Here is a 26,434-nt window from a genome sequence, read left to right as displayed (position 1 = left end):
ACTAACAGAACAAGTCCAATATGTAAGTTTGTTTTTCCTTCCTACATTAAAATTTTGTTCCCAGAGCTAATCCTAGGAGCCAGAACTGTGGACCATGGGCATTATTTACTATATTTGTTTTTATACTCTCATGCATAGCGGCTTTTTAGAGAACTGATACATAGGCCTCTATTCCAAATCTTGAGGTGGCCATATTAAAAAGTTCATGTGAATAACCCAATGTCAACCCTACAGAGAGATACAGACAGTAGAGCAATACCGAGCAAGAACAGTAGATGTGTCTTGCTCTCCAATACCCCATCGTAGAGCGCCCCTTGATCTCTTAATGATCCACCAGTAATTATGAACCATAAAATTAGTTTAGCCGCACAGTACTTCAAAAAACAGCTGCAAAACAATTTCTTTATGAAAAAAGTAAAAAAAAATGTAAGCCCTACCTGTTTGGCTGAGCTGTGAGGTACTTCGGCTTTTCCGTGAGAGGCCAACAATAGCCACCATTTTAGCGCCGATGCTGGATCTTCTCTTCTTATTGCCAGCACCCACTGTGCCCACTGCTGTGTCAGACTGGCTGCCATCGTTCTTCTCCAATGTATACATATCCCCTCCGATGCTGGTACTTTTAGTCATGTTCTTCCCCGAGACGCCCATCTGTCTGCTTTGCATTTTGGATGTAAAAACACTGTCAGCCAATTGGCAGATAATGTTTGCACACAAAACAGGGGGGGAAGGGGGTGAAAAGACAGAAAAGTAAAGGTTTTAGTTGATAAAATATGAAAAACTTAAGGAAAACAGACTACAATAAACTGGAGACTTAGAGACTTGAAGACATTATAGTACTGATATAAGAAAACACTGAAGTGTAAGAAAACAATGAAAAATATATCACACAGGACAGACGTGACTTCACAAAACTCATTATTATATAGGGTACTAGCACCTTCTACATCTTCTTCAGTCACCGTGACAGTCTTAAAGTGTACTTATAGTTAAAAAAAAACAGAGATGTCATAGTAATATGTCAGTAGATTTGATCGCTGGTGGTTTAGATGGTGAACCCTCCACTGATTGCTAAAACTACGTATTGCTGTATATACTTTGTATTGCTGTATATAGCTAAAATCACGATCTCCTTTGAAGCCAAGCCACAGACTGGATTTCAATGTAGTACCGAAATATCAGACACAGTGGTCTTCAGTTGACCCCTAGCTGCAATAGCAACCCAACAGCATCCCACTATCTTGTCATGAGGGGAGGCAATGACAGCGAGGAATGGCGCCCCCCCCCTAAGGTCCATGAGCTTTAAATGCCACTGTCACAGACTGTTAGCAGCATTTAAGTGTTTACGACAAAGTAAAATACACAAGTAGCATATATCCAGGGGGGTTGATCAGCCCCTAGCTGAAGCTACGGCGAAACGTAAGTTGGGCATGCATGTGCTAGGACTATTTGGTTAGTATATGCTACTTTTGTGTTATTATTTGATATTTTGTGCTCCGCATCATTTTTATACTTTGAATGCACAAGACTCTTTTAATTCATCAGTGTGAGTTAGGGAGTTAACCCATTTTTTGCTGTACTTTAGTATGGAATTATCCACTTAGGAGTAGTAGTTTAAACTATTACGGATATATGTGACTAACTTCTTGTATTATATATTATATAATTACATATGCACTTGCATTTTATAAAATTAATTGTATTTCATATATATTATTATTAATCACTCCGGAGATATTAAGTGCACATTTCTGTTATATTATTACTTGTATGAGAATTTATATGATTACTCTGTGATATGTTGAAAGGTAGTACCATGATCCTTTGAACATAAATCGACAAAATCATTATAATGTATTATTTTAATGTTATTTTTAATGTACCTATGTGATGATAAATAAAGCTATAGATTTTTTAAACTACTGTTTGATTGTAATCTCTCTGTAATAATGGTAGAATTTATGATAAATACTTCAGTTAGATGTATCCTACCTCTTGGACATAAGACTACGAATGTTAAATATATTAAAACATTTTAATAATATAGGAAAGTAATAGGCTGGGGACACATGTCAACTTTGGCCGCCACACTTGTCATGCAACCAAAGCTCACTCGGTAGCGCTGTTACACTGTTACACGAATAGGGTAGCATTAAAACCCCAAGGGTACTGTGACCAAAATAAGTCGCAAGGAGTAAAACAGCATCATATTTTTTAGTACCGTGGGGGTTGCAATCCCATCCCATTCACTTGTTTTTGTGCTGTGATGTAGCAGCGACACCTTTGGTTGTGTGACCAGTTTCTCGGCCAAAGTCACCGTGTAGCCCTAGCCTTACTGTTATCATTCATGATCTCCATATTTCTGTGTAACTGTAAAATTTTCACGTTACCGAGACCCCCATCATTGCTAATGTCCAGAAACCCAACACCCTCAGAACCACAGTATACCTATTGACCAAGAACTCAAGGGTTCAAAAGATGAGCCCCTTTAAAAGTGGTATATTACAGATGGCTAAAGTCATGCAGAGAAACAAGCAGATAATTCAGGAAAGTCATGGGGTCATGCTGGAAAATATTTGTTTTTTTGGAGAAAAAAAATGATGACGTGGTCAGGAAACTAGGAAGGTTTCTTAACCAAAATTTTCAAAAAGAGAGGAAGCATTACAAATAAACTGTAGATTTCCTTATTATCCCACCATAGTTGTCTCTGTGAAGGTTTCCTAGAATAAATAGGAGAAATTCCAGCTGAGTCTTGCAGTCCTCCACTAGTCTGGGGCCGATCCCCTACTGCGACCTGATCCCTTCACAGTCGGTTTAACCTCGGGCGCACGGGTGGACTCCGCACTTCCCGTGCCTCTAAGATCCTTTCTCAGCCTCTGGAGCCCTTCTCTGACTCCCTCGCTCCGCTTGTTCTTTCTCTTAGTGGGCCCCTCTGACTGGACCCCACTCCTCAACGGTCCTCTCTCACTGCGCTCTTGCTCCTAGGACCTTTCTAGATCTTTCTACCTTTCCTTTTATACTACCTGTCATGTGACCCACGTCACCAACTGTCACTCTACGTGGTCCCCTCTACTTTCAGTCCTTCCTTCAGTGCTCCCCTAAACTACTTCCTCCACCAACCTCCTCTACCTAGTTCCCTCCTCCACAAAAGGACTGTGCTCTCCCTCAGGATTAATCTCGCCCTTCCCTACTGGAGTGATGTGGTGTTGGATGTGGGTGTGTGGGTCCCGGGGAGTGCTCTTCCCCTTACGCGAGAGAGGGGTACCACACCTCTGGATGAGATGCAGTACCTCTGTGGCGACTGGAAATCTTCCACACATCCAAATCTTCATAAAAATCACTCTTTATTGTAGAAAAATATTTAAAAAAGTCACAAGTCCACAACCAACTGATTACAAGCAAACATTTCAGACTGCTGTCTTTAGTCATTGCAATGCTGGAATTTTTCCTATTTCTAATTTTGGCGGCGGTGCAAGTTTACCCTGCATTGATCTTCCTCACATGGGTGAGCTGACTTTTTCCTTTCTATTTTTGCATCCTTTCCTATAAGAACTTTAATGTCAGAATGCAGGAAGTAAAAGAAAATTGTGTGTACTGATTGTTGGTAGAGATGAGTGAACCCAAATTTAAAAATCTGGGATTCGTACCGGACACTTAATGTCCGGTGCTAAACTTCGAACACGGAATTCTCCTGAAAATCCATTGCAAAGTTCAGCGTTCTGGGGGAAGTCAGAGAGAGAGAGAGAAAAAAATTTCCAGCTCAAAAGTTCAGGTCTCCACTGTTTTCAATGGGGTTGGAGTTCTGGTGCAAGTTCGGGTACAGTTCTGGTAACCAAACCGAACTTTGGAATAAAGTCCTGGTCGAGTACCAGAACCCGAACTTCCATGGGTCCACTCATCCCTAATTGTTGGCACTCAATGTGGAATCTGTAATGAACTTTTATTAGGACATTAATGCGCAACGTGTTCTCTGGGATATATGGACTTACAGGTTGTGGAACCCCAAAAAAGATCCTTAAAGGGAATCTATTACTAGATTTTTTTTTACTGCATCTGAGATCCGCATGATGCAGGGGCAGAATGCAACTCAATTCCAGCGATGTATTACTTACCAAGCTGCTTGTTGTAGTTTTGATAAAATCACTGTTTTATCTGCTGCAGATCTACCAGTTCTCTGAATGCTGAGCAGTATATAACTCCACCCACATAACTGATTGGCAACTTTCTGTGTACACTGTGCATAGGCAGAAATCTGCCAATCAGTAGTGGGGGCGGGATTATACAAAGTTTATGAATATGGAGGACTACATGGCATTAGGTTCACTAGTCTCCTGCTGATAAAACTGCGATTTTATCAAAACTACAGCAAGCAGCCCAGTAAGTGACACATCCTTGGAATCAGGGTCTCTGCCCCTACTTTATGCTGCTCTGAGATTAAGTATCAAAAATCTGGTGACAGATTCCCTTTAAATAGATTTTATCTCTTGGTGAAAAGAATGAAATCCCGATAAAGCCCCCTCCGATGACCGCGGGCAGTAAGATCCCCCCTATGATCAGCTGGTTATTATAATATACTTTATATTTTTAAATAAATCATTATTTTGGTCCCATAGCCAAATGCAAGGATTAGGGGCACGATATAATCTTCAGGACCATACAGCACTCTGCCCCGTAGATTGTGTCTCTTGCATTTACAAGATTTTGTGACATTTGCTTGTTGGGTATATCATCAGTGTCCTGATGTCGGAGGGGTTAATTTCATCTTCTGCAACTTTTCTCCACTGTTTCTACGAATATAGAAGAAATGAGAACAAATAGCAGCAGTTTCGGGACGTGTATGATGTAAGCCGGCTATGTTACCATGGTAACTAGGCTTCGGGGAGCTGCACCAGTGTGCATCTGTCACTTCACATCGATGGAGGGGGCCACGGTTCTTAAACTATTATGACTACAACGAACATGACTTTACCAAGACCTAATATACTTCACCGGTATTAGTTTACCTATGTGATAGAGGAATATTCGATTATTATTACCGCCACTCCATGAGGCCTACCAGATAGGTGACCGCTAGTAATAAGCTGTATGTGCTCCACATATGTCACAAAACCAGAAGCTATAGCCGAACAATGTGAAATGTGGGGTCTAAACTATATTATCTTACATGTTTAATGCCGATTTATTATGAAATGAGTACAGTCCGTGGTGTTTGGGGCTATTATGTCTACTTCCATTGCTTCTTGATGGACATCTGATGGAGCCAATGCACCATAAGTTAATGGGATCCCTCAAGGTTTGCTAATATCTGTTCCTTCATGGATTCTGTCATGGCTCTTTTAATAATGGACTTAAAGGTATTTTTCGTAAAGTGACCCAAAAAGTGATAAACTCCAGTGCCATGTGATCTACCTCATTAACATCTTGACATGAGCTTGGCTTGACCCCTGCTTGGTCTAATGGTGTCTGCTGTGCCCAAGCCCTGTTAATAGGTGAGAAGCTGGGCCCCACTTTTGTAGACCAGTCCGAAACTATACAACTTCCTAACGGGGCTCTTGGCTCCTTGTCCAATAGTACTGTGCTCTGTGGATACCCTAGAGTTGAGAAAAAGATTTGCAGCCACATCTGTAGTCTGTGGCCACCATACCAGAGCACTGCAAACCTCCTACTACCTGAGGCATCCCCAGGGCCTCTTAGGCCCCCCGGCGTCATGTCTGCTTTATGCTTCATTGTAGTGACGTCATGAGGGCCTACTAAACAGAAGAGGGGACACTACAGGTAGTAGGAGGTTCGTAGAGCTCTGATTTGGCGGCAATGGACCACCAATGTGACCGCTAGACCAGATTCCTGCTGAACTCTAATCTACACCCTTGCCTTTTCATGAATATTTTTAAGGAACCCAACTTCTCACAACCCAAATTCAACACATTGTTGAGAAATAGAAGAAAAATCTTCGACAGGTCTCCAAACACATCCTAACAAATAGGTGGCCACATACTGTATAGCATAGATATCTCCTGACAAAGTATTGTGAAATCATATTTTTGTTTTCTAAATCTGATCATCTATTGCCACTCATCTCGGGATATGTTTAGCAAAGAGGAACCGTAATGAAAGACATGTCTGTACATTGTTGCAGAAGAGAATTATACGTCTTTTTACTATTTGCGCAGGAATAGGCTGTAAATGAACAGTTTAACAGATTTGGAGGACATAGGAGGTAACTCCAGAGGAGGGCCATTAGGAAACATGAAGAGGACATGACCAGAGGACATATTTATGAGAGGCCTCAGTAAAGCAGCTGTTTTCTGAGGTCATGGAGGTGTGACGTCTCCAAACCACAATGAGAATCCTTAGCTATCTCTCACTGCTCGGTCTGACCGGCACATGCTACAATATGTCTGATCAGGTCAATAATGTTCTCTTGTAAATCGCCAAAAACGTAGGAGATAATTCTAGTTAATCAATTCATTTACATATTGTTTTAGGAAATAATTAGTACAACAGTGAATGCTGGATACAAAATGTACCTGGCTTATTAGGCAGTGCCAGCAAACTACTACCCATCTGTCTGCTGGATGGCGACCAGTTTCCTGTACCAAGATACAGCAGATGAAAGTGGGACATGCAATGTAAAATCAGGGCGCGTAACTTGATTATTCTGTCTGAAAATGGGTCAGTATTTGTCAGGGGAATAACCCTCACTTAATGGAAAGCTATTCCATGACAATATAACTAATAGTTCTGTATCAGATCTGACGGAGGGAAAATTTTAACAAGAGCTGGATATACGCATCGTTTAGTAGGACCAACTCAAAAATAAGCATAAAGCAATACGATTTGTTACATGATCTATAAGCTTTTAATGACAGGATTTTGATTTAATAGTAACTGACCTGAGCATGAGCAGATAGATATCACCAGATCTGATCAGAAGTGGTCTACAAAGGGGTTGTCTGGTGAAGATAAAGTATTACCTGTCCATAGGAGAGGTGAGAAATTATAGATTGGTGGTGTCCAACCACTGGGACCCGCAGCAGATTGGGAAACTTTTACCCCCATTAGTGCGCATGCTCGACCGCTGCCCTATTCCCTTTGGGACTGCCAAGTGCTGCTCTTGGCTTTTTCCGGCAGCTTTAGGAAAAATGAATGTGGCGGTGGTCTTGCATACACACTGAAAGTTCATTCTAACAGGGTAAAAAAGTGCCCCGTTCTGCCTGTGTGGATTCCAGTGGTTAACCCCAACAGATCTATAAGTCATCATCTCTCCCATGGATAGGTGTTAACTTATTTTCACCAGAAAGTCATCATCTCTCCTATGGATAGGTGTTAACTTATTTTCACTAGAAAACCCATGGATTGAATGATAGAGGTTAATCTCAGGGTAAGCCATGCAGCGAGGCTTAATAATATTTTTGTGTTATTGCAGACAGAGCAGGGGGAGGAGGCTTCTGCTGCAGCCAGTTGTCATACAGCCAGACAAGCAATAGTGAGGAGCGGGAGGAGAGGAGATGATATGGCTGATCTCCTGGGTTGCATACAAATTAAATGAGATAAAAAAGGATTCAATGAAATGAGGGGGTTTAAAATGATTTTCCACTTTAATAAAAGTGGACCCAAAATACTTTTATATATGTAACATAACAAACAGAACAGATACTCACCCTACTCAGGTCCAGCACCAGCGCTCTGTTGACAGTGTGCATCAGCGCTGCAGCCAGTCACTGATCTCTGTGGTTTGTGCAAGCTACATCGTCAGAGCTGCTGAGCTCAGTGATTGGCTAAAATGGAGATGTGAGCTATTGAGAACACAGAGAACGGAGCAACAGTGGAGAGGCAGCGCTGGACCTAGGGAGAGTGATAGGTGTGTAAAGGTGTTTGGAGTCCATTTTTCTTAAAGTAGAAAACCCCTTTAAGGAAGAAAGCACTGAGATATTCCTTTTTTTATTTTTTTTGCATTTTTAGTGATCCTTTAACTGAAATACAAAGTTGTGATCAAATACTGTGGGAAATACTATAAACTATCTTGGAGGGTTACTTTGTGAGGAAGAAGGTGTTACCTGATATCATTCTCTGACAACCTTCTTGGTAGAGCCTCTTTGTGGTTTTCTTCGTGTTCATGCGTTTCTTCATCTTTCTCAGCATGCAGGATCTCTTCTTCTATCGAGCCCTTACTTCCTCTCCTGGTTGAGTTCTCACTGGCTCTCTGGGCCTCCTCCGCTACTTTCTCGCTATCCTCCTCTTGCCTGACTTCCTCCTCATCCTCCTCACGGAAACCCAGGTCCTTGTGGTTCTCCCCATCCTGCCCTCCCCCTCTCCTATCACTTCTTTCCCCTATTTCTCTTAATCTTCTAATGAGTTCAACACACAGGAAAAGAAGCATGCAAGTAGAAAAGAAAAGATGAGGGTTAGAGCAAGAACATGCAAGACATGCAGGAGACTAAATCTGTGGCTCTGCGCCTACTATATGTTTATAATGGAGCCATGACAGCTATTCTTCCATCAGAAATAGCGAAAGACCCAGACGGAAACTGCATTATGCAGATACAGTATGAACAGAGCCTCAGGGAGAAACATGCAAAATAATATACAGAATGACCGCAAATACCATAAATCAACAGGGGGGAATTTGCTGACTTCTGAAAATCTCAGCTCCACGGTCAACAGCAAGCTTATAATCATGTTGTGCTTGCTTATAGGGTATTTGCTGACTGCTGGGACCCCCACGATCGCTGAAGTCCCCTGTTTGAATGGAGCAATGGATCGAGCTCTATTCTCTGTCTATGGGTCGGCCAGAGATTGTGGATAGGTGATAATTTGCAATCTTGCAGTACGATCCCATGATCGATACCATGATGTGTTAACTCAATAACTATTGCACATATAAGGTCGTTACTCCATTTTTTTGCATTGTAGCCCTTTTCATTTGGTTTTGAGGCATCCCGTGCAATGACACATATATTTATATTACTTTATGCACTTTCAATAAAATTTGTAATTTTAAAAGGGATACTTTTGGTCTACTTCTTCTTTATTTATCTATAAAATATAATTATTCTCTAGATGTCTATGTCATGCTCCTTCACTTTAGGTCCTGCATGAGTCACAACACAATGTCCTAATATTTCCTGCAGTGCTCCTTCAACTTGATTTTTCCTGCAGTGCTCCTTCAACTTGATTTTTCCTGCAGTGCTCCTTCAACTTGATTTTTCCTGCAGTGCTCCTTCAATTTTACATGTATTCACTCCCTAGCCTATGTAAAGAGTACATTATAACACAACTCACCTTATTTTGCTGTTCCCTCGCGGTCGTTCTGACTGCACAGACATGTAGCTGGTACTGCTAAAACGGGAGGCACTGCTTGTCCTGGACACAGCAGACACGTCACTCACATCGCTGTCTGATGACTTGTTGGAGACATTGTCCGATCCTCTCTGTGGATCCCGACCTGATCGATACTGAAAAACAAAGGATACACAACACTCAGCGCTTCTGAGAAGACAGATATTTATGATCTACGGCATCTAGATTGCAATAATTGCCATAACTATAAGATGCAAACTCTATGGTATATAGATGATGTATTTTTAAATTTTTTTTTAAACGTCTCCTTGAAAATTTGTGTTCATTGCTATAAGGTCGTCAGAGATCAGGAAAAAGGATGCATTTTCTTTCCACAAACAGCCCCACTCTTGTGGTGTGTATCTAGACAACCCCTTTAATATTGTTGCTTTAAATGATGAACTTTAGGCATCTTTACATGCAGAGCAAAGTAGATGAGCCCTTTCTTCCTCATGCCGCAGGCTACGTTAGAGAATAGGGTAAATTTCCCTATTTCTTCCAATACAAAAAGAAAAGGCAAGTGCATATCAGATGCTTTGGTCCTCATATGGGGAAGACATGGGGGGAGACAATGGTGTCAATAACCATGTTTCATGAGAAGTGAGAGTGCAATGAACCTCAAAGACAGTGACGAGAAACATCCTCTCGCAGAGTGGTCTCGCCGACTTGTCGCCCCGCCGGTCGTCTCCACGCCTTTCTGCCCGTCAGTAGTTTGTGTGGTTCTTACATTTCACTCCTGCCAAATTCCTTCTTCATTTGTTAACAATGTACAGATACAGTTTGGAGAAGCGCGTTTTCATTGTGAAAACTTATTAGAAAACTGACTCCTTAAAGAAGTGCCAAAGTGAGTTTCTAAAAAAGTTTTTAGGTTGAAATCAGCCATCCAAACCATGTATTCTGTCATTGGTGAATCAGAATGTACAGGAACATTACTGGATAGGCATGATGTAGGACGTGCAAAAATATTTCCTTTTGAGGCCATTTGAAAGGTTGGGTGTACAGTAAAAAGTCACAAATATTACAGGAACTCCAAGAGAACATATAGCGAGAAGTTCAGGCTATGAGCCCAGACTCCCTGCAGAATAAATTCAACAATATGGAATGGCGTGTGCAGCTTGGATTGCGAAGGTAGATATTTTCAATACCCGCTTTAAAACACTAGTTTCTCATGAACATGAGCATGTACAGTCCAAATTTCAATACGATAGATAGCTTCTTTTTGAAGTTACATCCATTTTTCTGGGTAAGGTAGTGAGTGAATCACCCTGTATAATGGTGAAAAATGGACTTTGCAGGAAAAGTGAAAAAGCATGGAAGGCGCTGAAAGACTCTAGAGAAGAAGCCCAATAGAGAGAAAAAAAACAGATGTTAAAAAGTAAAACAGAAGACATATTTAATACAAATATAAAATGCAGATCCACCTTGTAGGACGCATACTTTTGTATCCTATAGTGGGGTGCTATTCCAGTTTTTGCTATAGGGCCACATAGTTTTTGTCATGATCCTACATGAGATTTCCCCCCCCAAAAAAGACAGAAAATCACAATACCCAAAGGCAGAAAATATAAATTCCAATTCAATTAATGTGGTAATTGATTAGTAACATAAATCTATAATTAAATGTATAGCTGCCCATCCCAGCAGATACCATCCTCTCTGCATGATATGCCTGAGCTAAGGTCTCAGCATACGGTGATATAAAATGCTCTTCTTGCAGGGTAGAAGGTGATTTTCCAGCACTGAGCATGGCACCAGGAACTGAAGCTAGATTAATTACGGGCTAGGAAATTATACATTTTAGAGATGTAAATGTGTGTGGAAGAACAACCTGAGCCGATTAGCATAACTTCTACTAATTGCCAACTAAACAGACAAGAACATTTTGATACGTCTTTCTAAATTTACTTTTGTTTTTTTTTTCTTTTTGGAGTTTATACACTGTATATTACTGCAATTTCCATGTCATTAAAGACAATCAGTCAATCAAAGACGAGACTGTCACAGCTTAGACTTGTTCTTACTTGTGTTAATCGGGTTCACCCCAGGTTCTGCTTCGATTTATAGTATTTTTGCATGAAAGTGTGTCGCAGTCTGCCGTGCGGTTATTGGCCCCAAGAGTATGGATAAACCCCGTTAAAGTTAGTAGGATCTACCAGGATCAATTTAATCTTTTTGGGGGGGTTATGTTTAGTAAAGCAAGAATTAACAATATAGAATAACATAGAAGATGTTGTATCAGCAGCATGGTTAGGCATGCACACCATGCCCCTGGTCTTTTCCGGTGGCCCAAGTCTTCACAGTCCGCCATGGCCACTCTTTACTGTACCGTATTGCATAATGGTATAATTTGAGCACCACATGACATTGATTATATTCACTTACGATGGGGAAAATGATTTTGCAATGATGAGATCAAAGTGGAACTCCTGAACTGTAAAACGGATTTCCAAGAGAAGTTCATGTTTGAAGTTTAGCACCGGACACTAGGTGTGTGTGATACGAACCCCAAACTTTACAGTTTGGGTTCGTTCATCTCTACCTATCACGTCTAGCCATCATCGTCCCAAATATTTCTGATCTAATGGCCCTGTATTGTATTGCCATAAAGGAAAATGTAAAATAACAAAAGTAACGCACTTCTAAACAAGACATGGGGGAAGAAAGAGCAGGGAGAGGAGAGATTTGGGGAGGGGACACTCCACCATCTGCACTATTCATCTATGGTAGAAGTATATATATATATATATATATATACAGTACAGACCAAAAGTTTGGACACACCTTCTCATTTAAAGATTTTTCTGTATTTTCATGACTATGAAAATTGTACATTCACACTGAAGGCATCAAATCTATGAATTAACACATGTGGAATTATATACTTAACAAAAAAGTGTGAAACAACTGAAAATATGTTTTATATTCTAGGTTCTTCAAAGTAGCCACCTTTTGCTTTGATGACTGCTTTGCACACTCTTGGCATTCTCTGGATGAGCTTCAAGAGGTAGTCACCGGAAATGGTCTTCCAACAATCTTGAAGGAGTTCCCACAGATGCTTAGCACTTGTTGGCCCTTTTGCCTTCACTCTGCGGTCCAGCTCACCCCAAACCATCTCGATTGGGTTCAGGTCTGGTGACTGTGGAGGCCAGGTCATCTGGCGTAGCACCCCATCACTCTCCTTCTTAGTCAAATAGCCCTTACACAGCCTGGAGGTGTGTTTGGGGTCATTGTCCTGTTGAAAAATAAATGATGGTCCAACTAAATGCAAACCGGATGGAATAGCATGCCGCTGCAAGATGCTGTGGTAGCCATGCTGGTTCAGTATGCCTTCAATTTTGAATAAATCCCCAACAATGTCACCAGCAAAGCACCCCAACACCATCACACCTCCTCCTCCATGCTTCACGGTGGGAACCAGGCATGTAGAGTCCATCCGTTCACCTTTTCTGCGTCGCACAAAGACACGGTGGTTGGAACCAAAGATCTCAAATTTGGACTCATCAGACCAGAGCACAGATTTCCACTGGTCTAATGTCCATTCCTTGTGTTCATTAGGCCAAACAAGTCTCTTCTGCTTGTTGCCTGTCCTTAGCAGTGGTTTCCTAGCAGCTATTTTACCATGAAGGCTGCACAAAGTCTCCTCTTAACAGTTGTTGAAGAGATGTGTCTGCTGCTAGAACTCTGTGTGGCATTGACCTGGTCTCTAATCTGAGCTGCTGTTAACCTGTGATTTCTGAGGCTGGTGACTCGGATAAACTTATCCTCAGAAGCAGAGGTGACTCGTGGTCTTCCTTTCCTGGGGCGGTCCTCATGTGAGCCAGTTTCTTTGTAACGCTTGACGGTTTTTGCAACTGTACTTGGGAACACTTTCAAAGTTTGCCCAATTTTTCGCACTGACTGACCTTCATTTCTTAAAGTAATGATGGCCACTCGTTTTTCTTTACTTAGCTGCTTTTTTCTTGCCATAATACAGATTCTAACAGTCTATTCAGTAGGACTATCAGCTGTGTTTCCACCAGACTTCTGCACAACACAACTGATGGTCCCAACCCCATTTATAAGGCAAGAAATCCCACTTATTAAACTTGACAGGGCACACCTGTGAAGTGAAAACCATTTCCGGTGACTACCTCTTGAAGCTCATCGAGAGAATGCCAAGAGTGTGCAAAGCAGTCATCAAAGCAAAAGGTGGCTACTTTGAAGAACCTAGAAGGTAAGACATATTTTCAGTTGTTTCACACTTTTTTTTATATAATTCCACATGTGTAAATTCATAGTTTTGATGCCTTCAGTGTGAATGTACAATTTTCATTGTCATGAAAATACAGAAAAATCTTTAAATGAGAAGATGTGTCCAAACTTTTGGTCTGTACTGTATATACACATATATATATATATATATATATATATATATATATATATACACACATACATACAGTATATATATTCCAGAGCCCATTGTGGATGCAATTTTCCTAACCATAAATGTACAGTACATCATCCACCTTTGATTTTGGGCAGCAGGACTCTACTACAGTTTTACAAGAAAATAATATTCCTTTGAAATAAGTGCCTTAAGGGAACCTGTCGGGAAAATGTGACTACTAAAGATAGTGATATGGCTGTAGAGGTCCTGGTACAACAATACCGGTTTCGTAGCAATTTGTGGTAATTGTATAGTAATCTGAGCCATGTACAATTTAGCCTGGAAGTGCATTGGGAGCATGGTGATATACTCAGACCAAATCCTCCCTTCCAGGCTAATTTGTTCATCAAAGCTTGATTTTTGAGCTCTGCTGCAAAACTGCTATCATATTAATTATTGTAAGGACCCATATTGCCATAACACTATTTCTGTAATAAAATCACCATGACAGGTTCCCTTTAATTCTACATTTGGACTAGAGATTGGAAATGCTGTATAGTTATAAGGTTTAGTATAGAGCTAAATAACAAACATGCTGCACTCAGGACTAGTAGTGAGCCTGGACGGCAACCTTTTTCCTACCAGCGGAGTACAAATGCACAGCAGGAGCCGTCATCATGACAATGAGAAGAGTCCAAGGTCCACAATGATGATAAGCAACACAGGTGACTGCGACTTCTGGGTAATCTGATAATGTTGTACAGTATGATGGCTCCGATCCATAGAAGTGACTAGATATGACATTTTAATAGAGACAGTCATGGAAAGGTGTTAGAGTGACCCGAAGTACTTCACCAAGGGTCATCTCTCCATACTGTGTTCAGCAGGTATTGCCGGAGAGCACACCAACAACACTCTTAAATTTCAGGCCAATATAATTCTGTGGGAAGTCTCAGAGTCAGCGGTTATTTATACTAAGCAGTCCAAAGTTTTGGGCTTAACTGCAAAGTGATACACGTGCAATAGTAAATTTCGAGAATAAATGTTTCTCAGAAGGTTAAAAAGTCACGGTCTCTTGGAATACTGTCACCACATCTGCCAGCACGTTTGCAACTCTGTGGTGTGAATCTATGCAAGACATATTTTATCAAGCAATAAAGATTAGCGGATTCTAACTCAAGCTAAGGTCATAGACTATTTCCCCTTTAGAAGCAAATTACACAACTTACTACAAGAAAGTTGACTTTAGTGGAGCCACACTCCAAAAAAAGCTAAATAGCTGTAGTATAAGGTTTCCCCTTAAAATGACTGTGTAGTTCAGAAAACAAAACTTTCAAATACCCTATTAGTTAAAGAGGTTGTCCAGGACTATTTTTTTTGTATGGGCCTAAAAACTAACAAGCAGGTGGTTGGTAACGGAGGCAGCTACCAGCCTGTTGCAAACCGGCGTCGGTACAGTGCTCCCGCCAGTGATTGAGCTGCACCACGTCAAAAGAGCAGTTGTTCTTCTTCTGGGCTGCCCTGTAGATGAGGCATGACTGCTGAGGTCATGCCGATTGACAGTCGGCTTCCCGCAGTTAGGCAGCAGGGAGCTGACAGTCAATCAGCATGACATCAGCAGTCACGCCCTGTCAACAAACAGAGCAGAGGAGCTCTGTGGAAGCTGCTGAATCGGTGGCATGAGCGGTCTGTGATCATTCTGCTTCGGGAGAGATTGACGCTGGGCACAACAGGCAGGTAGGAATCAACTACCTGCCTGTTAGTTCTTAGGCTCATTGTTAAAAAAAAAAATAGTCCTGGACAACCCCTTTAATAATGTGGAGCCCTCTGTCCAGGGCCCTGTCTATTAACCAGAGGGAAGAGCATATTCAAAAAGTGTTTGTAGCTCTGTAAGACCCAACATATCCATGCATTACACTGACAGCCTAATAAGTTAAATGATAATTGTGTAATACTTCAATTGACCTGTGGGGGTGATGCAGTAGAACCGAACACTTACTGAGTAGTTAGTTCACTTATTGCAACTCTAGCAAGGGGGACCCCTCTAATGGCTTTCAATCATTGTCACCCTTCTAGGATTTTTTTATCTAACACTTTAATAATATATGTGTTCTCAGACAATGTGTGCGAGCTTCAATGCATTTTTTTTTTTTTAGGCGAGGATAAATGAGGTAAAATTCATCAGATCTGAATGATAATCTGCAATTACTGCTGAAACTGTGGAAGAAAAATTAAAATATATTCATGCTAGAGACTTGCAGCTGGCATCCTGCAAAACAGTGCCCAGCCCGGCCTGGTAACAGATTGCATTTGTGCTTTGCTTCAAAGATATGAAAGAATATGTACAGTCTTGAAGCGGGGAGAAAATACTAATTAAAACGCTAAGTAGTCTTTTTCTGAAATTGTGATTGTGCACGTTCACATCAAGAAAAGATCTAGCGAGCGCTGCTGATGAGCCGTCTGGACCCATAGAACAAACTACAAACACAAGAGTGCTATACGGATATATACAATCCCCCGGTATGGACAGAAAATACTAAACAGGGTTCACTTACAGGGTATGTCCATTTTCCAATCAACTTCTTTTAATGTTTAATGAGTTCTTAAAAGGATTAAAAGGGGTAGTCCACCTTTGAGTTTTTTTTTTTCCTTAAATGCATTTATTTGGGTTTAAAAAATAATTTTTTGCCCTTATGTTTAATTAAAAATTTTGCAAAGGATGACATTTACAGGCTGTTTGTTTTCCCTTACTGTACATTCAACATTGATGTAGTCAACTAAGAGGCATCCAGAAAAGAAGATGGATAAAAGATCTAAAAACTCTCAGAACGAGCTCACTGATTGATTCTCTGTTAGCTCATTCTGCAGCCATCAAAAGGCAGTGCAACACAGAGGCTAAAGGATTCAAACAGCGCAACATTTTGCTCAAAAGGAAAAATATAGCCCCAAATACATGCAATTAAGTAAAAAAAATGTACCCAACCCAATAAAATGCAGCCACTTTACAGACGGAACAGATTACAAATACCTTACTGGTTTATGTCTATAGCGCCTATGTGTCTCAATGGGTATCAACAAACCCTAGTCTGATCCTAAAGTAATTTCCCTGCCTCCTGATAACATGCATTCAGTAGATCAGCAATAAGAATGGGACAAATGTGAGGGAGTGTGGATGTAGGATCAGACTACACAGGGTTTATTATTAGTATGGAACCATAGGGAGATGTTCACACACAGTGGAAATTTATAATCAATAATACATTTATAATAAATAACAAATTTGTAGGAAATTTATAATCAAGACTATTAAATAAAATCTTTCCTTTTTATATTTTAAATGCATTAGATTGTAGTGGTGGATATCATGTTTTGCAGCGGGTGATATGCACGAATTTCCATCAAGCGGAGAATCAGACGTAATACCTTATGCCTGCCTTGCTAGCTGCCTTGTGTAGATTACATGAGGGTAAGGATGTCTTCACATCCAGTAATGCTATTTTAGCCATCAAACAAGACTGAATATTCAAGTGTGGAGAGCCACCAAAAAGATTTTTCATCTCAAGCACACAGAGGCTGAGTCCCCCTTATGGCAGAACAGTCCTCTTTCCGAATTGCTATATTCCCTAGATGCTCAGTTTTGGTCGAACTTAGTGGTGAAGACACTGGCACAGATATACTACATATCCAGGATGTTCTGGTTTCCTTTGATCAATGTCAACAGCTCTATCAAGTCCCCAGACACCTTCACCACTTCTATGCTCCCGGTGTGATACGCTGTGCTTCCTTGGTAGGTAATACCTTCCCTTTTGTTATACGCTACTGGATGAATGAACTGGATCAGGCTACATACCATGATTATTATCAATACTGATATGTTCTCTTTCCACTCATCCTTCACGTAGCGTTCAGGGAGGGCATGATTTTAACTATATTCTGGTGGATTCATGGCACATTTTGTGATTTTAGCCCTCTTTATTGATTTTCTGGCAATATAAGCCCTTATAGTTAGGCCACTTTTGGGCATTGTGCAATTGTGCCGCATCTCAGAATTGTTACGAATGTAGTATTATGTCTTTCCTACCTGGAAGCATTTTTTAACATCTGACACTGCCTCTGTGTCTGCATTTTATTTTTTCTGTGTTTTATGTTTAATAAAGCATTGATAACTGTTTGCAACATATTGCTGTGCTATACTCCTCTTTTTATTTGATCTGATTCCTCAGCTTGCATGTGGACATTTTCCTGTTTAATCTTACAGAGCACTGTCCACCTTCTTGATATTTATGGCATTTTTCTTTTATACGCTTTCTTTAGGTACCTGTAACTAAGGCATGCCATAAATACCCAGCTCCCAGACATAGGAAATTCTCTTGTATCTTCATACCGCCTGATTAGGATTCTAAGGAGCCAGGAACTCAAGGGGTTGATCTTCTTCTTATACACCCAGTTACTAAGCAGGAGATGCTCCTCATCACCATTGTTGGTTGAGGCCAGTAATACCCTCCCTATCAGGCCTTGACCTCCCCATTGGCAATAAATACCAAGCTAGTCCAGATGTCTATAGTCCATCAGTGGTTCCTGATTAGTAGCAGATTATATAAGATGGGTAGATCCACCACTGCAGACTGCCATAGGTGTGGGGTATTGACCTTCTATTGTAGACTTTTCGAAAGAGGTCCTAGCTATCCTCGTCAAGATCATACAACCCCCTGTACCACTCGGCCCTGAGGTGTGTTTATTGGGAATCCTTGATGAGGAGAACCTGGCCTGACTACCCTTAGACTCCTCTCAGGGAAACATTGTTTTCGTTTCATAAGTCTATCGCCATGAGATGGATGGATAGAAGACCCCCATGAATTTCACACTCCTATGACTCCTATGAGAGGGTGGTATATAAAAATAGACACTGTCCTAAAAAATTCGAGAAGGTATGGAAAGTATGGAAACCTTGGTTTGATTCCCCTTTGACTTACATTAAACCCCAGGTGATGAGGAGCATTCTCTCATGATAAAGTATGTGATATTTGGTGCTATGGTTTAGCTTAAGATATTAGATCCATAGTATGTTATGGGCAAGGCTAACTTTGCCAGACAGTATTAATGAGCAATGAGAAATGCTGTTTGTTCTTTTGTTCTATGATGTAGCCTTGTTATGTTGTATAATCCTCAATAAAACAAGTTTTAAAAAAACCCAGACAGAGGAGTCCAATGCAAAACCTTAAAACGAGTTGGACCGAAAACATTGTTTATTACCTATACACAGGATTAGTAATAAATACATGTAAGACAATGGTTCCAGCCATGGGAACCCCACCAATCTCAAAAGCAAGGGGTTCTTGTCCCCCATGCGAGTAGAGGTGATCTTGTGTACCAATGCTGCATTGAAAGGCCGCAAGACGGATGGATAGGGTAGGGTGACATCACTGTTTTCTCCACATCTGAGAAAAATGGTCCGATTATTCTGATCAGATTGGGATTAGTTTTTCTTGGACATGGAGAGAAAAAAAAAAGTTTCTTCACTGTCTCCATTCTGTCAGTCCGTTAAAATCGGACTGCACTCGGATGTCATTTTTTTTCAAGGACCCATAGACTTGCATTGCCGATTTTGCTACGCTACTCGGATCAAAATCGGACATGTCATTGATTTTTTTCCACGGATGAAATCAAACATGTTCACAGCCTCATATAATATCATTGGAACAAGTGCTATGTGTGAAAACCACGGAGGCCACTAATACGAGAATATCGGTCTTGCGCACAAGACCGTATAGTGAGTGATGTACTTGGCTATATCATCAGTCCCATTGCTTTATAAATGACCACTGCACCATTCTAATGGTGGGACATGGGACCTCTCATCACAAGTAGTAAGACCTCCAGAAATACTACATTCATCACCGATCCTGTTGATAAATTTTGTTAATGGTCCAACCCTATTAATTCAACGAGCAGTGGGGCGGTGTGTACGTCATCAGGACAAGTCTAGAGTTACACCCCGATACAGAAAACCTCCTCCTCACCTTGGAATGATAGTCTTTCTCAAGTCGGGAGTCGGACCCCGCCACCTGCTTGTACTTGTTCATCTTCATTTTCATCTGTCGATTCCTCTCGTCTACATCCATTGAACCTGTCAGGCGCAGAGCAAAGCGTTTACTACCAAACTGTAGGAGATTAGTTCTTCAGATATAAAAATAATTTACCTTTAAAAATGATAGGAAGCCGTTCATTAAAATTATCACTCACCACCTGTAAAGCTGCAGAATTACCAATGAAGGCATAGCATGTCGGCCCCGGGTGTACACAAGCTGGACATGCACTTTTGGGTTTATCTGACATTTTATTATTATTATTATTATTATTATTAATGCAACAGCAAATGATTGTATAGGATTAGAATAACATAGCTGCTTTCTTCCATAGGAGGATGTGTGTGGTTTTGCAGTTCTGCTCCATTCACTTCAATAGACATAACTGGACAGGTGTGACACAGTTTAGGTTAGAAAGCAGCCATGTTATTCTAACCCTATACAACAATGCCTCCACTGTATAATAGATACATAGACTTCATGGTGATGCTAGCAGCAAACGACAAATGACTCTGCTATTAAAATCTACTACATGAAATTAAGACCAGCCATGCATGAACTGCGGAGAATATGATGAGAACTGCAGAATACTACCCCATTCAATGCACTGTGAATAAAGACCCCGGTTGTTGCATGATGAATGTGGTCTGCAGCTGCTAAAACTTTGCAATGATCAAATGCCTAGCTGTAAAAGCAATGGAGACCACAAAAGTATGGAGAGGAAAATCAGTGTTGTAGCATCCCCCTGCCAGCCAAGTCCAAGTAACAGTATAGTAATAGTCATTAATATTGTATCACCATCAAACTGGGTGGAGTGTTTATACAATTACAGATAGATAGATAGGTAGATAGATAGATAGATAGATAGATAGATAGATAGAAGAGCGCACGTTGCAAGATTTATACAAACTATAGATGTTTTCCAAAGTCCCGTACATTCTGCATGTTACTTTTAGAAACTACTTGATAAATTATATTATAATAACAGCCTGAAATGGAAAATGACATAGTACTACACTTAGCCGGTTCTTTTCCCCTAATATGCTATCAACACAGTGTTAATCCTGCACTAATAGGCATAATTGCAAAGCAAATATAAAAACTAGCAATTTTTCTCCTGATTAAATGGATTTAAATACTTTTCTGCCCAAAAATGACAAAAGTATTCTTGGAGTGATACCTTTATTGGCTAACCAGTAAAAATATATTTGTAAGCTTACAGAACACAGGGGCTCCTTCTTCAGACTGGTTTACAGATGAATTAATAAGACAAGAGCACAACATTTAAGAGATATTACAACAGGACAATATCTTAATGCTAATATCTTAATAAGCTTAAAAGGGGTTGTCCGGCCTATGTGACTGCAGACTAGTGAATTCTCACAACTGGTGACTGTATGTTGTGAGGATTCTCTGGTGGCGGCACCGGAAGTGGGTGTTCATGTAACTGCAAATATGCGATATGCATAATTCTGACCACATTCCAACTAGACATGTTCAGTTGTATTGAGCGAAGCCACCCATGTCTAGTTGGCACATGACTGCATGTATGCATAATTGCGGTCACGTGCCCGCTACTCCAAGTGTCAGCATTGGAGAAACCTGATAGTGCGCACACTGCGAGGATTCACAAGTTTACGTTCACATAGTCTGCAGCCCCACTCCTAAAGAAATAGCATGAGACCAACCCCATTAATGACACTAATGGGACCATACTGTGAATACTGCACATATGTCACATTGCAAACAAATTTTCACATTTTGAGCTGATTAATTATGATGTCAGCATGTTAGAGAGTAGGAGGAAGTGAGTAGATTATTAGTTTTATAGGGAAAGCTTTGTTTTAATGTGTCATTTAGTCTATTTTTTTATCCTTACTCTTTCTATGCTGAAGAGTCCAGTAGGTGATTGTAATCAGTGACTGACAGCCACCCCTGTATTAAGGTGTATACAAAAACAGCAGCTGTCAATCACTGAATAGTCCATCCATTGGACCAAAAAGTCTAGCAAATGTCCAGAAGATTTTGTCAGGACCTGTGAGATTCTCCAAACTTTTCGGGTATCCGGGAGGCCTTCCTTTTGTATGAGAGAGTTGTATGACCATAGTTATCTTTGTTAATTAGGGTGGAATACCCACTGTGTCCTATTCGGCTAGCTGGGTGGGATGGGTGGGACTGCAGCTTTTTTCGCAAATATAGTGAAGCAATGTCATGAAAATAACGTAATGCAAAACCTCAAACTGAACGCGGATCTCACTGCCAATCTGATGGTTACATTCTCTGCTGAAAAGAATTAATTCCTTTGCTAAGAGACGGAAGAATATAGTAATATGGAAATGATACATCTTGTCAAACACAGAACGGAACCGTCCTATAAAATGCAATGGCGCTTAGAAATTCAGTCTGCAGCAACCCAAGGGGTACATTCATCATTCAGCACCATCTTAAAGAGTAGGACATTATTCTGAAAGTATTAATCTTAGAGTTGTCATCATGAGCTCCAGTCTTCTCGGATATCAGAGTGTACAGGACAAAGAGAATCAATATATAATAGTCTGTTCTTGTGAGTATTTAATTTGCTGGAATCAAATGTAGAATCTGCACTCGAAGCTCCTGGGGTCAAATGCAAAATCTGTAACCTACCACAAGCCATTTATAATACCGCTGTCATCATATGAGCCTTTGGTTTCCTCAGACACCAGGACCTGGATGCAACTGCTACCGCTGACCTTCCTATAGTTACTGCCCTCATTGAAGTCCTACAGATGTACCAAAGATGACTTTGCCATTTGATCAATTTCTGGAGCTTTCGGACCTCAGGCAAACCTGTCGTAGTGGCCGACAATCAGGACTACAACTCCCTGCCTCAAGTAGTCAGCATACTTGTCATCTCTATCAGAATGTCTTTGAGACTCTCCGAAAAAGACGAGACTTCTTGGACTGCCTCCAAGAGGAGCTGCAGAAACATTCCAGAAATCAGTGATTTCAGGTTTCTTGTGCTCTAGCATCTAAGGAAAGTGAGGACCAAAGCACTGAGAAGGTAGAAAATGGTCATGGAGTGGGGTGCAAACTGGCTATGAAGGGTATGGCCTATAAAGGGAAGCATGGCCTATTGCACCACTTAGGGCTTGTATTCATTTCAGTGGAGAGAACATCCCAGGAGAAACCAGCGATAAACAGGAGATATGGAATTTTCACATTTAAAAATAAATTGTAAAGTTTTAATAACACACTGAATTGCCTTTGTTAAAGGGGTTATCTAGGACTAAATTTTTTTAACAGCTACTTGCCTTATCTGTCCGGTGGTGGCTTAGATCGGTCATTGACCGCTCCTGCCGGCGATTCTGCTGCTCCACGTTAACAGAACAGCTCTTCCTCTTCCAGACTGCTCTGTCAACAGGGCATGACTGCCAATGTAATGCTGATCGACGGCCGACTCCCTGCAGTTATGCAGTCAGCATGACACCGGCAGTCACGCCGCATCAACAGAGCAGAGCGGAAAAAAAGCAGCTGCTCTGTCGATGTGACGTCAGCGGAAGGTGCAAGGATGGCTGGCAGGAGCAGTCAGTGACCATTCTGTGTCGGCAGAGATCTGCAGTGGGCAGAACAGGCACATAGTTGGCAACCACCTGCCTCTTAGTTATCAGGCCCACAGTAAAACATGTATATAGTCCTGGATAACACCTTTAAAAACACTGATACAAGAAAACAAAAATGCCACCACGCCCAAGGACACAACATGCTTCTAACTAAGTCCCATACCTGGATCCCCATTCTCTTGTTCTGCCGTTCTGTCTTCTAGAAACAAAAAATGGCAAATGTAATGGAAGACTGAAATGAAAGCGATGGCACAACGCGAGGACACAAGCAAATCAGGAATGAATAAAACACAGAAAATGAAACAAAAGGAAAACACACATGTAACCAGCACACACTGAGCAGAGGAGAGATGGACGGATGATGGATGGGATTTGTCTCATTATCCCTTCTATTACACTAGGAATACCAGTGTCGAACTGGGGTGACAAGGGCTCACCGGTAACATTGACTCTAGGGGCCCACTGTTCAGCTACATGGAATATAACCTTACCCTAGTACACAATTTTTTATGCTTCAATACAATCTTAAACTGAATAGTTTGTATAATGAATCATTGGATGATGCCTTTCTTTGTAAATAATGAATCAAGTGAATTAGCAATGCTAGTTAGCACTTCTACACAAAGGCCCACCAGGGTATTCACCTGCTCACCGGTGGGCCAGTCCGAGCCTAATTTACACCCTAAAACTCTGCATGACATTTTTTCCATTAGATTTCCCAAATATCTTTTATGCATTAATATATCCCAAAAATGTTATCTTTTTATACTAGTTTTGTATTGCCATTTTAAAAGGGACAGTACTGTATCTATAATATACTACATTTATCATCACTTTCAGTCATTTCTGTTTACTGCTAATCATTGCATGATCTCTGTCATAACTATCTATCTATCATCTATCTATCTATCATCTATCTATCTATCATCTATCTATCATCTTTCTATCTATCATCTATCTATCTATCATCTATCTGTCTATCTATCATCTATCTATTTATCTAATATCTAACTCATATCTATCTCATATATATCTATTTATCTATCATGTTTTTTTATAACTATTTATGTCTATCTCTAAGTTTATTCTTCAGTTGTTATTATCCAATGACGATAAATACATTTCTTTAGGTAGATAAAATTCTCATATTTCACATTTCTCTTCAATCACTATTTTTAAGCACATTGCTAGTTAGGTAAATTTAGAAAAAAAAATATTATGGTCTAGGAAAAAAAGGATCAGCTTCTTTTTTTTCTGAATTTCAGACAACCCTTTCAATGTGTGCCTTTGATGGTACTGACAGCAGTTCTTGTATACTGTGAATTTTTATCTTTATTGGGCTGCATCGCGCCTTTTGCTATTACATTATCTCAAGAGAAAGAGTTAAATGACAACTTCAGCTCTGCTGCATGCGTACCAATACAATAACTCTGCTGCAAACCGTACAATTATCTGTACATAAATGTCATTCATCAAAGCCCAGGCTTGAAATAGCAGCAAGCCGTCTTCATTCTGTCACTGTAGTCTTCAAGTCATCTCAAGAGAGTGAACATTGCTGGTAGGTTATCTGTATGTATACACTGTGCCACATGGATGTTGTGCTAGTCACTACTAGTCAAAAAGGATATTTTTCAGTTTCCCATGGAAGGAACTTTGAGACCTCAAAAATACAGTAAAAGCCTTTTATTTTGGCATCTAAAAGGCAAATAAATGATAAAGCATGCAAACATAAAGTAGGGATCCCAATCAAAGGATCGAAAGCCACACGTGGCTCTGAGATCTGCTATACGTGGCTCCTCCATTGGTGGCATCTCCATATCTTTGCACCCTAAAGATACCTACGATATGATAGTATTAGGAAATATGAAGCTATGGTTACAACTAGAGTTGAGCAAAAAGATTTGAGGGACCCTGGATCAACAGCCACATCATTAGTCTGCGGCTGCGGTACCAGAGAACTGCAAACCTACTACCTGGAACATTCCCGGCACCTCTTCTGATTAGTAGGCTATCAATATATCATGCATGACTTGCAACACAACGTAATGCCGTCCCGGTGGTCTCCTAACCAGAAGAGGCACTGGGGATGTCGTAATAAGAAGTTTTCAGTGCTCTGGTCTAGCAGCCATGGACTACCGGCATGGCCATTGGACCATGTACATGCAAATCTTTTTGCTCTTCTCACTGACAGTTACAGGGGTGCTACCTTATTCTGGATAGGAGCTGCAGACGGACAGACATTTTCCCTGCAGAGGCTGTTGCTTTGTATTACATGCCAGCCATCCAGATAAATACATGAAGGGCTCAAGTCCAACTAAGCAGGAGGACCCGAGTCGTGGACCCCAGTATGACGTTCATATGCCCTGGTCGGGCATTTCCTTGGGTTTTCCATGGAATTCTGTCATATTTTAATATCTAGTACAGTCAACATGCATAAAGTGCCTCTTGAAGTAAAAAAAAAATTAAAATAAAATATAAACTTCTGCGTTTAAATCCCACAAGGACAACATCTGCAAGGAGTTTGCATGTTCTCCCCGTGTTTGTGTGGGTTTCCTCCGGGTTCTTCGATTTCCTCCCACACTCCAAAGACATACTGATAGGGAATGTAGACTGTGAGCCCCAATGGGGACAGCGATGATGATGTCTGTAAAGTGTTGTGGAATTAATGGCGCTATATAAGTGAGTAAAATAAATAAATAAAGTATATAAACTATAAAGTGAAATAACTTCAGGCTTTTGTGCCTCAGTGCAAAATTTGTTAGCCCATCTGCATTGTGATGTATTCAATTCTGAAATGTTATCAACTTCCTAGCATTCTTCCATATCCGTAAGGTCTATCTATCTATCTCTCTATCCATCTATCCATCCATCTATCTAATATCTATCTCATATCTATCATCTATCTATCATCTATCTATCATCTATCTAATATCTATCTAATATCTATCTAATATCTATCCAATATCTATCTATTAATCTATTTATCTCATATCTATCTCATATCTATCTATCTATTATCTATCTATCTATCTCATATCTATCTATCT

The 26,434-nt window shown here is 40.5% G+C and overlaps 1 protein-coding gene across 49 annotated transcripts in view; it reads right to left on the bottom strand.

The window, feature by feature from the left end:
- RIMS2 (regulating synaptic membrane exocytosis 2) overlaps window positions 1–26,434 on the bottom strand; it is a 659,880-nt gene that overhangs the window by 68,188 nt on the left and 565,258 nt on the right. For 45 of the 49 annotated variants that reach the window (XM_073679709.1, XM_073679704.1, XM_073679708.1 and 42 more), the window contains 3 exons: window positions 19,723–19,829; window positions 9,280–9,452; window positions 438–679 (listed from right to left, as the gene is read on the bottom strand). In XM_073679709.1, coding sequence (XP_073535810.1) covers window positions 438–679; window positions 9,280–9,452; window positions 19,723–19,829 — 522 coding nt within the window. Of the gene's footprint in view, window positions 1–437; window positions 680–8,054; window positions 8,528–9,279; window positions 9,453–19,722; window positions 19,830–23,550; window positions 23,587–26,434 lie in introns of those variants that run through there. The other 4 variants (XM_073679723.1, XM_073679740.1, XM_073679706.1 and 1 more) reach the window with 3 other exon arrangements.

Source organism: Phyllobates terribilis, unplaced genomic scaffold (genome assembly GCF_046119375.1).
Source record: "Phyllobates terribilis strain yellow unplaced genomic scaffold, ASM4611937v1 Scaffold_4__5_contigs__length_816908805, whole genome shotgun sequence".
In the NCBI taxonomy this organism is placed as follows: Eukaryota; Metazoa; Chordata; class Amphibia; order Anura; family Dendrobatidae; genus Phyllobates; species Phyllobates terribilis.
This window is presented reverse-complemented; position numbering and strand designations above follow the sequence as displayed.